The 13,365-nt window shown below is 56.0% G+C and overlaps 1 protein-coding gene across 3 annotated transcripts in view; it reads right to left on the reverse strand.

The window, feature by feature from the left end:
* Positions 1 to 13,340, reverse strand: part of DIP2C (disco interacting protein 2 homolog C) — a 345,413-nt gene extending 332,073 nt beyond the window's left edge. Inside the window, exon 1 of one of the 3 annotated variants that reach the window (XM_059403972.1) lies at positions 13,143 to 13,339. In XM_059403972.1, coding sequence (XP_059259955.1) covers positions 13,143 to 13,227 — 85 coding nt within the window. In that variant the 5' untranslated portion in view covers positions 13,228 to 13,339. Of the gene's footprint in view, positions 1 to 13,142 lie in introns of all 3 variants that reach the window. The other 2 variants (XM_059403973.1, XM_059403974.1) reach the window with 2 other exon arrangements.
* Positions 13,341 to 13,365: the final 25 nt, after the last annotated feature.

The following is a 13,365-nucleotide window of genomic DNA, read 5'->3' on the forward strand; positions in this document are numbered from 1 at the left end:
GCCAAGGTCGTCTCTGGGGACGCAGCCTTTGCAGGCGTGAGTCTCTGCTCAGGGGTCAGTGTTGAAGAGCACACGTGCAGCCGTCCGTCCGTCCGTCCGTCCACCCGCTAGACCTGCACAGAGAGCAGGGCAGAGCAGTGCTCCCAGTCCCTCACTTGGCCCCAATGACGGGAAGGCCCAGAACTGACCATCTCATCACGCTCAGGGCCCAGAACCCCCAGCCCGAGAAGCCCAGTGCCTCGGCCTGAGGGGCAAGGGAGCAGGAGGAAGCCGCTGGAGCAGGACACACGAGTCCACGCGGCTGGCAGCCCGGGGCAGGGGCCACACCCAGGACACCAGCCCCGTGGCCCAGACCCTCCGGCCTCTGAGCTCCTGTCCGGTAATCCTGCCCTGGCGGTGGCGGCGGGCCCCACTGCACTGTCCGCTCTGACGAGAGGCTTACTTCCATCTCCTGCGTCACTGGAACGGCTGTCACCCCTCCCCCAACGTCTCAGTATTGTCTGCACGCTGGATAAAAGGAGGACTGTTCCCAAGCACTCAGAGGGCAGAAGCAGCCTCCCCCCGCCCCGCCCCTACCGAACTCTGGAATCCAGTAGGACGGGGCCCCGCTTCCCACCGGCACACGGCAGGTTGCTCAGCCTCCGAGAAGCCTCCCCCTGGCAAACCCCTATCTTCTTCAGAAAGCACTTCCGTCATGAACGTATTTGCCCCCTGACAACAGGCACACACCTCCCGCAGGAACGACAGACATTCTACGAGGCCTGACGAAAGCCTGCGGCTCGTCTCAAAAAGGTCCTCCGACATCCCGGCCAACATGAGATCAAAGCATGTCCAGCCTCCACCCCGTGAGCCGCGGTGACCAGTTTCATATCTCTGACGTGCTTCAGCCCGAGCCGCTCCCGACAAAGGCCCGGACCCTCAGGGTCACTCCCGGGAACAGACGACAGCCGGCCCTGGTGCCGGGGAAGGGTTCGGATGGGGCAGGAGCGGCCTCCGTCCGACCTCAGACTCGCCAGCTGGGTTCTGCCGGGAACCCCGATGGAAACCCAGACCACACCCCTAGCAGTAAGGACTGTCAGCGGCCGGCAAGCCCCCACCCGCGACAGACCCAGTCCGTGATCTGTTCACGCTTCGTGCCCACCTGCACGTACTCAGCCGCCTCTGCTCCACGTTTCCTTATGCGCACGTGGACGTCTTCTCGGTAGTGGCCTTAAGGAAACACATTCGTTTCTCATTTCACCACCACTCCTCTGTCTGCCTTCAGACTTTGTAGGCAGCGAGAGGCCGATCCTGGGATCCCTGGAGACAGGCACCCGACCCCTGGCCCGGTGACAGTATCGGGGAGTTCTTCTTTGTAGAAAGAGTTGATGGTTCTGCTCACAGCCCGCGCTGCAACAGACCCCCAGAGCCAAAGGACACGTGGCTGGCGTGGGGAGTCACTGATGCGGCAGAGAGACATCAGCCGAAAAAGCCCAAGGAAAAAGGGTTACAATTTTCCAAACTACCAACAACACCAGTGGTCCTTAAAGCCCTGGGAAGCCTGTTCACGGGCGTCTTGCTCCAAAGAAGTGCTTTGCAAAGGTGAGGAAGGATTCGGGCAGTCAGGACCCCACCCCCACCCAACACACGCCCCGCATCTAAGGGCCACGGGTTGCAAAGAGAAGACAGAGGCAGGAGGAAGAGGAAGGCATGAGCACGGGAGGAAGAGGGGCATCAGGAGAGTTTAGGATTGAGAACGAAGTCGTCGCGGAAATGACATACAGGCCTCTGGCCATCTCGCAGAGACCCGGTTAGTCCAAGTTAGCGGAACAGCATCGCACGTCCGTCCGTGCCTGCGGGTGAGCTCCTGGAGGCACTCCACCACGAAGATAAATGGAAAGAGAAAAATCAATTTGCCATGCAGTATAATGACTCAGCCGGAATCACCAAATTACTATAATCCACGCAGAGTCAGCTCCTACCGTTCTTCAAACGGGGCTGCTCTTCGGGGTAGGGGCAGCTTCAGATTCGAGAAATGCACACTGGAAAATGGTCGTTTCCTTTAATTCCGACGGCCACGGCCCTGGCGAGACGGAGCGGCTCTCGCCGCCTGCGGAACGGAAGCGGTCATAAACTGGCACAGAGCCGAAGGCAGGGCGCACCTCCTTGATCTCCGCTTCAGCTGGTCCCGGGACTCCCCAGACAAGTCCACAGTCAACCCGTAAAACCATCTTTGCTCTGGGGTTTACTCAACAAACAAAGTCTTCGGAGGTTCCCTGATACTGGCAAATGTCTCTTCATTAAGGAGGGCTACACGCTTTCTAACTGAGGACGTGGGGGTGACCCGTCCGCAAACAGTGCTCTAGGCAAGGCCGACCCGCCGGCGTGTGCACGGCCCAGGGCCATCCTGGATGCGCGGATCCACAATTCCACGGTGAACAGCCTAGCCGGGGAAGAGGGGAGAGCGCAGGCAGAGGGGCTACGCGACGAGACAATACCCCAGGAGGGCCGAGTGTCTCACGAAGTCCCTGTTTTAAATAGCTATTCCTGCCCACGTCTACCTGGATCGAGACTTCACACGCCGTGAAGGAAGCTGGAAGACTTGTGTGTGGAAGCTACAAACACAGACGAACAAAACAGAAACCGAGAACAAACCGGTTGTTGTCAGAGGGGAGGGACGTGGGGAGGCGACACCGGCGAAGGGCTCACAGGCACACACTCGTGGTCAGAAAACAAGTCCGCAGGAGGAGACGAGCCGCAGACAGCATCGTCAGTGACACTGGGATAACCCTGGTGACCGAAGCAGGACGACAGGTGGGGGCTGCACGGATCGCGGGGAGCATTTCATGATGTACGCCATGTACACAACCTGCGCTGGACACCTGAAACACTGCATGTTAACCGCACTCCGACTAAAAAAAACGATCTGCCCTGACAAGTTCCCGCAATCGCTAGACCCTCTTCACGATGATGAGTAACCACTAAATAGCTTCCTCTCGAGGGGCTGAAACTGAAAATAGGATAACAAAAGAAAGCCGCCTCCTGACGACTTTACTAAGCAGATTCTAGTTATGAAAATAAAGGATGGTGGGGACCAGATTCCTAAAATACCCTTCGCAGAACTCTGAACCGGTAGTAGCTCATCATCATTACGTTAGCTGGAAAAAACATTTAGGGTGTATGCCAGTAAATAGGTTTTTTAAAAAAATCACATTCACCATGAAACCCCGCATCTTTGTACCACTTCTCCTTCCTACTTTGCACTGGACGGATGCACGGGGTGAGGGCAGGCCTCGAGGTGGGAAGCAGCAAAGAGAGAAGCAGGGGTCAGGGCGCCGTCCGCTAGGCCTCCTGGGACGAAGCCGGCTACGCGGACCTCGCGCACAGGCACAGAGCCCTGGCCGAGCTCTCGGGGCGGGGTTCCCTTCTCAGGAGACACAGGTCCCTTCACTTGGGCTGCCAGTCCCGGAGAAGTAATACACAGGAGGCACAGACGCAGCACTTGCACACACTGGGCAGGTGGGAGCGGCGGCTAAAATACTACAGACGCGCCCCCCACTTCGGGAGACGGGTGGAGAGGAGGTCTCTGTCACGGAGGGAGAGACGGTCGCATAAACAAACAAAGGGGTCGATTTGCAACATCTGATGTAAAAGTCCACATTCTGCACTGTCCAGTCCTACTGACAAGACTCCAGCTCCCAAGGGACAGAGAGAAGCCAGGCTCGTCCCTGCGAGGACTGGAGATCGGAACGGGCACTTCGCTTGGAGTAAAAGCACTCTGCATAAAACTAAAAATTGATTGTCTCCTAAGTGACGGCTGACGGCTTAAACACAGCCACCCTCACCCTCGTAAGCGATAGGGGAGCTCTGAGAGGTCACTCTTCCCTTGTAGACATGCTGAAGAAGCTATTCCTGGAAACTCATTTAGAATTTTCTTCCCAGAAACACAAGCAAGAATTAACAGCATTGTCTCTTGACCAAAATGATTAGGATTTCTGATAAAACCATATGACCCAGCTTCCTGATTCTAAAGGGTGCTATACCGAAAAGTCAGCCCACAGGGGCCCCATTTCCCATTTATCTTCCTTGAGAAAGGAGTTTCAAACACACAGAAAATGGGAAGGGTTGTGTAGTGGACGCCGCGCCTCCGTCCCCAGATCACAAATCCCACTGGCAGTGTGGTTTCCGAGGCAGCGGCTCAGAGAACCTCAGCACCATTACAACAGAGTCCAAGGGCATGGGAGCGTCTTCCTGGGACTCGCTGTCCGCCCCCACCCCCACCCCCAAGAGCGCCCCCGGCCACCACCAAGCTCCCAGTCCCGGTCTCAGAAGGAGCCGGGATGAGAGGCTGGGTCCCTGGGCATGGTTCACAGAAAGCCAGCCGCCCAGCCTCGGGTGTCGAACATGGTCAGGAAACCGAGGTTCTCGCGACGGTAGGAATTTCCAACCATATGAAACCCAGTCTCTCATCTATTCAAAGAAGATGGCGTTTCCTGAGAAAGTATTTTAAAAAGATTTAAAAAGATCAACGTGAAAACAACAAGGGAGCAATTATGAGGTTTACTCTGTATCTTAGTGTCCAGGAATGCTGCGTCGCAAACACTGCTCCCCGCCCCACACTGCCCTTCAAGAACACAGCACGGTCACCAAAACCGACCCCACCGAGGCCGCCAGCCTAGTGAGCTTCCCGGCTCTGGTGCACATTCCTCTCGAGGAGGCCGGTCCCCTGCCTACCAGCCAAGGAAGACACCCACGCGGGCCGCTCTCCGTGCAGAGTCCCTCCCCAGTGCCTTGCCCTCCGCCCTTCACAGGAGACAGAATGGACTCCGACGCTTCCGGAGGCCCCTCTGTCTTACACACTTTCATCAAGGGCAGATTCCACCCAGAATCGTACGTGTGCCAAGCACTAAACAAGTCATCAAGGAAACGAAATTAAAGTGACTTCCTGCCTGTGTCCAGGGCCAGATCTTCCTAATAAAAGGGGAAAAAAATTCTACATTACCAAGAGTCATTATACATCCGTTAGTAGTACGGCATCAAAATAATAATTCATCCCATCTACAGGGGAAGAAAGAAGGGCAAATTCGACTTCCTCATCCTATTCATTTCTGTCCGGCTAACTGAGAAGTATCTCAAGGTCTGGCTGCCGCTATCAACGGCACGAGGACCCCGATCGCTAGTCCTCCGGCGGCCCGAGTCCTGCTGGGGTCCACGGGGACGGTCGCCATCATAGCAAGCCTCGACTCACTTGTGCTGAAAGCAAAATGAAACACCAACCCACCCACACAGCAAGTCTGATTTTCACAGAGGTTCTGACGTGAGACAGCCCGAGGACGGTGGCTGGGCCATGGAGGGACAGGACAACATGCACTAGTGGCAAAGGCTCAGTCCTGGAAAGTGGATGGACCATCTTCCAGGGCTTGAATGTGTATGTTTTAATGACAGATTTAATCCAATCATGCCCTTGCCTAAATGGCTCCTTAAAGACGTTTTTATATCCCTAAATCTCAACAGCTTTTAAGCATCCATTATATTTGCCAAAACCAGTAAGAACAAAAGAGCCTGTTAGTGCCACTTAAGAATCTAGCATGACGTCCTGCTCCAGCTTCCTGCCGCATGTGACCTTCAAACAGGTAGGGAACATAACTTCTGCAAAACCATGAAGTCCACAGGGCACGGGTTTGAGGGGGCAGGAGCGCTTTGACGCCCTACCGCTAGTTTTTGTTTTATCAGAAGCGTACATGGGGCGCCCGCTGGTCTAGACGGCTCAGCCCCCGATTCTCAGTCTTGGCTGGGGCCTCACTCTCTGGGCCCCCATCGGCCTGCACTCGGCACGGGGTCCGCTGGGCTTCTCTCCCTCTGCCCCTCCCGCCCCTGCTCAGGTGCGCTCCCTCGCTCCCTCTTGAAGATAAATAAATCTTTAAAAATAATAAAATAATGAAAATAAAAAGCAAAAGAAGCTACGGAAGTCAGCGAGGAAAAGGTCCCACTCACAATCGCCAAGTGAAGTGGCACTCCCCCGCGTGACGGGCCTCTGAGCAGGCTGGATGGAGCTCAGGGCGCCCCGATGTCCTCGGAGAGCTACGGCCTGGGGTGCTCGGCCGGCAGGGCACAGGGCCTCGCCACAGCAAGGCAGGCTCGGCACGCTGCCCGCGGCCTGCCCTCTCTGTCGCGCCTGGCTCCCAGGAGCCCACCTGGTCCGCCCCCGTGCCACGCGTCTCCGGCACGGGCTGAAGGCAGCTATGTGCGGCCCCGTGGCCCCATCCACGGACACTGAGGAACGCAAATGCCCCCGAGTCCAAGCCGGTGGGATTCGGAGCCTCGGGGGGCAGGTCCCGCAGCTCCCCGGGAAGCTCTGGGAATAACCCCGGCCAGAGTCCGACCCGGTCCCGGACGCAGCAGGATGACAGCCCACACGATGCACTTCGCAGGTGCACCTGCGCCCAAGCCCACGTGGGCCAGCTTCTCGGACTGAGTGACTCCGCGGTGGGGAGGGCCGGGTCACAAGCACAGGAGCTCCGTCTGGGGACACACGCGGGACAGAAGAGGGGGCGGGGGATCCACGGAGCGGGCGTCGCTGACCCTCAGCACCACCGTGCAGGGAAGGTTGGAGGCTCCCCCGACCGCTCAGGGAACGGAGGCCGGGAGACTCGCTCGCCCACCTACAACCGAGCTGTGAGCGGGGGAGCCAGCAGGACCCGCAAACGCTCCGGACGCACGGAGGTCAGGAAGCGGTCACCTCGATGGACAGACTTCTGTGTCCAGTCCAGAGAAACCTCGAGATCCTCCCACAGATCCCCACAAACAGGATTTAGGAAAACATCCAAAGAGATCCAGGAAGCACAGAAGGTCGTCCACAAGGGATAAAGGGAACTTGGAGCTTTAAGTTCCCACCGTGCTAAAATCCTGTTCCCTCAAACTGAGGGCTGCTGAGTGACCCTGTCCTTTCCAAAGCATTTGGCCAACGAAAATATTCCACGTCTTCCTTCCCTCTGGCAATAGCAGACTTTGCAACTGCCCTTAAATGTGCCCGACACCTTCCCTGAGGGTCTGTGAGCAACGTCCGGGAACTGCAGTGCGACCCTCAGCTCGGCAAGAAAGGGGAACAGACAGTGACGCAAGGGTTCCAAACAGACGCTCGTGCTTTTCCTGAGGGATGATGTCAAGGAGCGTGACTGTGTCAAAACACGGTGACAGGCGGGTGCTCGCTAAGGGGACTCCGGGGCGTGTGGGGCTCTCCCCTCCCCCAGCTTTTCTTTGCTTACGAACTCCTCACAGAGGGCCAGCTGCACCTGGGAGCCGCTCGGTCAGCAGGCGAGCGGAACCATTCCGTGATTCGGGAATCAAGTTTCTCTCCGCACAGGACCAGCGGCCGGGAGAGAAGGCCGACGGTGAGCGCCTTCTCCCCAGCCAGAGGCTCAGCCCGGAGCCAGGTGTATCCAAAGCAGCCCAGACGAAGAGCTGATGTGCGTCACATGAGTTTTACATAATGTTTAAATTATTATTCACTATTATTAAATTATCAAATGACCTGACGAACCAGATAATTCAATAAGGAAAAAAATCAGTTGTTCGTAGTTGTGAATAAAAACGTGATGAATCCTCTCTCTGAATAGTTCGGATCTGGCCCACAGTCTTCTCATTAGGACACAGATTTCCAACCCAAACAGCAAACACATGATGTAAAACCAGCAGCCAGGAAGAAAAAGAAACATTCCTAACCCAGTATAACCCAGGATCCCTTCAGGTCTCGGTATCTTGAATAGTTCAGTCTTTTTTCCCCTGATTTGTAACGCCCGCTGTACAAAGCCCTTCAGAAAGGAGCTGTCGGCGTCTGTAAAGTACCCAGCACAGACAGCCCGTTTTACTACCCAAGACACTCACCAGGAGCAAAACTCCACAGCAAAACCCTCCTGCCCCGGAAGGAACTGCTTGCTATAATTTTAATTTTTACAACTCAGTATCTTAGCATTTTCCCACTTTATTTGTCTCAAAGGCTTATAAAATTAATAATTCCAACTGGGTCCCCAAGAAAGCAGCAGAGGACAGGCATGGTTGGGGAGGACGAGCACTGTTTCCTTCCGCACGTTGACTCCGACAGTCCTGCCCCACACCAGCTGGGATTCCCAGTTAGCGTCTCCTCTTTGAGAACACTATTTATCACGATCACCAACAAATGGATGCAATTACTTCTTCTGAGACATGACAAGTTTTTGTTCCTCTTAGCAGAAAAGAACAGAGCACCGGTAACAATAGGTCACCCCTGAATGGCACACGCGCGCGCACACACACACAGGCCACCAGAAAGAGCGCTCGAGTGGGCAACCTTGAGAGCACAGGTGTGGAGACAGGGAGGCCGGAATGCGAGAACGGTGCCGCCCTGATGCAGTGTGGCCAGAAACCCATCCCATCGGGCAGGGGCCTTGCCCAGTACCACCGGTAAAATGCCCCCTCGTCCCACGATGAGCAGCGACACACAGAACGAAGTCAAGCAACTACAGCGGGAACCTGAGCCATTGTAGCAGGAACTGGGCAGGGTCGTTCCTAATACGAGGAGGGTTTGATCTGGTGAATCCGTATATACACTGATTCAAAAGGCTGATTATCCAATACACTCTCTTTACAAGTCAGAAGAATGCTCCGACTCATCCCATAAATCACTGCTTTGAAAATAAATAAATAAATAAACCAGTTCTAAAAAAAGAGACGACCCGTTTGGAAAAGGCTAGGATGAGGAAGGCAGAAAGTGACTCATAACGTCCAACAGCTCCTCGTCCAAACACCAACAAGGGTATAAAGCCAGCCGCCCAGTAAAACACAAAATAGAGTCATTGTTACCACTCTGACCCCCTCAGGCTCAGATCTAAGCTAGTTACCATGTTGCAAATATCTTACAATTTTACAGATCTGCGCCTTTAACGAGCGTGTTTACTCGCCTGGCGCCCAGCTTCCCAGCATCATTTGACGCCTGTATTTATTCATTGAGAAAAGAACATTCAAATTTAACTATTTTCCTAACTCGGAAGAACTCTTGTAATCCACATCCACACATTTCAAATCCCACACATATCGATGCTGCCATTTTATAAATATTTGTTAAAAACGCAGGTAACAAACAATATTTTAGGTCCACCGTGCCAAGAATCCCATCTCACTCACAGTACTTCTTGCTATTGGGCAACTCTGGGACGGACGTACCACGTAAATCCTGTCCCCGATCCTGAGGTCTGACAGCAGGCGGAGGGCGTCCCGGCGGCCCCCAGCTCTCTCCCTGAACCTGCTGACCCCGCCCCCTCCTCCTCTCCAATTACGATAAATTACCAAGGAGCATCTGCAAGAAAACACTTTCTTCACACATCTGTTTTCCAGAGTCAGCTGTGTCCTTTCAGTAAGGACAACATCCACAGGGTTAGGCTGCGTGAGACGTGGCTGGGTCTTCCTGACCTTGGAAGTGGTCCTAAGGTGTCAGCTTGGGCAGACCCCCGAGGTCTGCAGCAACCGGGCCCTCCGCCCTCTGCAAACACAGGGACGGGAGTCGAATTCCAGAGTCACGTGCATCTGTTATCTCGTGCCCAACAGCCCTGAAAATCTACCAACATTCCAACTGGCCCTCTCTTTCCAATGTCACTCTTCGGTGTCAGGAATGTGCCTGTGAACTGCTGGTGTGCATGGCCCCTTGTCCGTCAGGTTAGCAGCCGCTCACTCACCGAGACAGTGTTCCGCCAGACTCCGCAACGGATCGAAACACGACTTGAAGTAATTTGGTATATTAACCAGCAAAGCAGAGCATGAACTGAATAACCCCCATAAGCAAAAGATAGGAAGCGAGCAGACATGCAAAAAGTAAAATATGGCATCTATTTTGTAAAAACACTGCCCTGTACAAACACCTAATGGTTTTCACAGGCTGTAGTATCCCTAGGCAGTTTCCCTAAGTTCTACCCAAAGAAGACTTCAGCCACCCCTGGATAAGAGGGGGCTCTGTGCACGCACAGCCCACGAAGTTACCCGCCACCTAACCCAGAAACTCACTGCTAAACCTCAGCCAGAAACTGAAATTAAGTTTTCTGTTTCTTCTCTACTCGGCTTGATGTTTCTATTTAAAGCCTTTCCTTGAGTCGAAAAATGTTTATTTACCCATTAATGAAATTATTTGGGGATCTTCCTAAAGCCAAAAAGGAAAATGCATGTTTCCAAAAGGCAGTCATGTCTGGGAGGGGAGAAGAAATGCTTCGGGAGAAAGGGCATGGGAACGGAGCCACGGCCACTCCACCGGCCCCGCCAGCCAGCCCCAAGGCCCTGAGCCCCGGACCCACAACCCCGGCCCCACACCACCGACCAGAGCTAGACACGTGGACTGGCGGCTGTCAGCGCCCGTGGAGGGGCTGCCGGCCACATGTCCCGGCAGAAAGCCCCCACACTTTGCTGACACGGCTGTTCTGCAGTGAGAGAAGCACAGGGAAGTCACAGACGGGGCAAGAAAAAGGAGGCAACCAGCAGGGCAGGAAGTCAAGATCAGAGCTCTGCAGCCAAGACGTCAACCTGCAGCCCTTGACCACACCGTGCCCCGCTAACATGATACAACACCGGGGTCGGTAACAACAGAGAGGACAGACCCGAACTGCTCCCGTGGGGGAGCCCAGCCCCACAGACAACACCCCCGACGGCGGGCAGGCGGGGCAGGAACTCCGAGACAAGAGTCTACCTGGTTTTCAACCTTCATTATGTGCCTCAGATGCAACTGGTTCCCATCCTCCCCTGCAGGAACGAAGCCCTGGAAATTCCACGTGTTTCCACAATAGTTTCTGATATTGCCATAAAACGATGAAGGCTAATTTAAAGAATTCACTCCGCATGAATCATGACTGAGGATAAAATGTAATAAAAGCTGTTTTAACTTTTCACCTTGTGAGTGGATAGTCTGGGGGATTTTTAAGTTCCACGATGTAAGAGACACATCTCTGACCCTTCCCATCTTGGGCTTCTCCAAAGCGACACTGAAAACAAGGCGGTTCGTCTAATTTAAGCCGGAGGAACTGCTCCATGTGGTTACAAGACCCGAAATTCCAAGTGACCTGGAAGAACGCTCCGTCAGCTCAGCACGGACAAAGCCAGTCAAAGAGGACACAGCGGATGTGCGGGGGCAGCGGGGCAAGGGGGTGGGGGACAGGCCAACGCACCCACGCTCCGACCATTTCATTCTTCAGCGTTCAGCCCAGGTCTAGCAAGGTTTGCACAGACAGAAAAACAATAATGTACCTCCCACATGCAAACACATACCCCTTTCTCTGCCCAGACACTCAGTAAGAAGCTCATTAAGCCCTTTTTAAAAATCTATGCAGATGGAAGGTGTTCATGGAGAACTGGACGGAGCACACCGTGGTCCGCTGCCGCGCTCTGGGCAGTCGGATACGGTCCTTACCCTCCAAGAGAAACGGCTGGTGACAGGCTGGTGTCATCGAACAGGTACGCGTGCCCCAGGTTCACACTTGTCAGCAACCACTCCCCATACAGCACGGCGCCAGGACACCCATCCTCAGCCCTGTCCCAGCCTCGAGGAGCATCTGGAGCCGTTGTCCAGACCGACGGGGGACGGGGCTGCGGTCCTGTCGAGTTCAGATGGCATCCCACTTTGCTAACACAGATGGGGTATGGACACGTACTGTCCGAGTCCCACAGACACAGCAAACGCATGTGGGGGTACGGCATGATGTCGGGGTGCCATCAGGAATACCAGAATGCAGCGCGCAGCGAGGGCCACAACGGCCACAGAGGGAGGAGGAACCCCATCTGAACACTGACAAAAATCACAGAACTTGGGCAAATATTTTCCAACGGCCAGTCCATCCTTTCCAGCCATCTGCCCACAGCGCACACTCTATCCAGCAGTTTAAATCTAAATATCGTCCCCAGCTGCCTAGCACACCGTATCCCCTGCCTTCGGGTCCTCCGAGGTACCAGAAAGCTTCACTGCCTTCCACCAGCCGGAATAGTGTCTGCTGAGCACACAGAGTCCAGGAAACAGCCTCCTCCCACGGGGCTGCTTCACATCGGAGCACATTACAATACCCTGCAGAACCCCAAATTTGAAACAGAAAAATAGAAAAATGCCCAGTCTCGGTCAAGCTGAGAAGGCAGTTAACACCACGCCATAAAGTCAACATCAGCTCCTCCCTGCTGATGAAAACTGGCACGAATGAATGTACTTTCTGGCTCCCCGCCCTCACAAAACCGTTACACACGCGCACACACACACACACACACACACACACAAAAGTTCACCAGGCTGAACTGCTCCAAATGTAAATTCAAAACCAGCCAGCCTGTCCCTGCCGCACGGGGTGGTGGTGGCCTTTGCAGGGTGAGCTGGGTGGACACCAGATACACATTACACATCTCCCATTTGGGAACTTCGGTGCCTCCCTTTCTAAGACAGCAAAACCCGATGGAAAACTTATGACAGTTGAGCACATGACCCCACCATTAGGAGCAAATAGGAAACCGCATACAACACTCCCTGAAATCCCTGTAGCAAATCTGTCACAAATCCCCAATCCGAGAGATGAGAGCGAGACGCCGGACCTGGCCGGAGGGGGAGGCTCCGCCGTGTCACCCACCCTTCCCGGCACAACACACAGAACAATAGTAGCGCGATCCTCCCCCGGAGGGCAGCCTGTGCCGAGGCCAGGACGCCCGGACCGCCGGGCTCCAGCCCCAAGTGCAACGCCAAGTTTCGCATTAGAATAAGGCCAGCCGGCACCTCAGGCCGTGCGACGCGGACGTGTCCCCAGCGCCGGCCGCGGGGCGAGCGCACGGACGCGCACCAAGGACACGGCTCCCCGCCAGGCCGGCGCAGCGCGGCCCAGGCAGCCCCCGGCCCAGGCAGCCCCCGGCCCAGGCGCCCGTCCCCGCCCCAGGCCCCGCCGCAGCGCGGAGACCCGCCGGCAAGCCCGCAGCGCGGGGGGCCCGGGCCGAGCCCGCGGCAGCCGGGGCGGAAACAGGGCTGCGCGCACCCCCGCCCTGGACCCCCCCCCACACACACACACCCCGCCCCGCTCCTCCGCCCGGGACGCCCGCCCGGGACCCCCGCCCGGCCCCGGCCCCGGCCCCGGCCCCGGCCCTCCCCGCGCCAGCGCGGCCCGGCCGGGCGCGGGGCCTGTTACCTTCCGACAGCTCCAGCTCCAGCTCGGCCAGCCGGGCCCGCACCTCCAGCGGCAGAGCCATGCCCTCCAGGCCGCGGTCCGCCATGCTCGCGGCGCCCCCGCCCCAGCCGCCTCCCTTTGTTCGCAGGCCGCGGTCTGGCCGCTCCTCGCGCCCAGCGGACCCGCACCGAGCGCGGCAGGCCGGGCGCGGCGCAGCGAGCGCTCCTCCCCCGGCGCCTCCTCA

This window comes from Mustela nigripes, chromosome 6 (genome assembly GCF_022355385.1).
Source record: "Mustela nigripes isolate SB6536 chromosome 6, MUSNIG.SB6536, whole genome shotgun sequence".
Classification (NCBI taxonomy): domain Eukaryota; kingdom Metazoa; phylum Chordata; class Mammalia; order Carnivora; family Mustelidae; genus Mustela; species Mustela nigripes.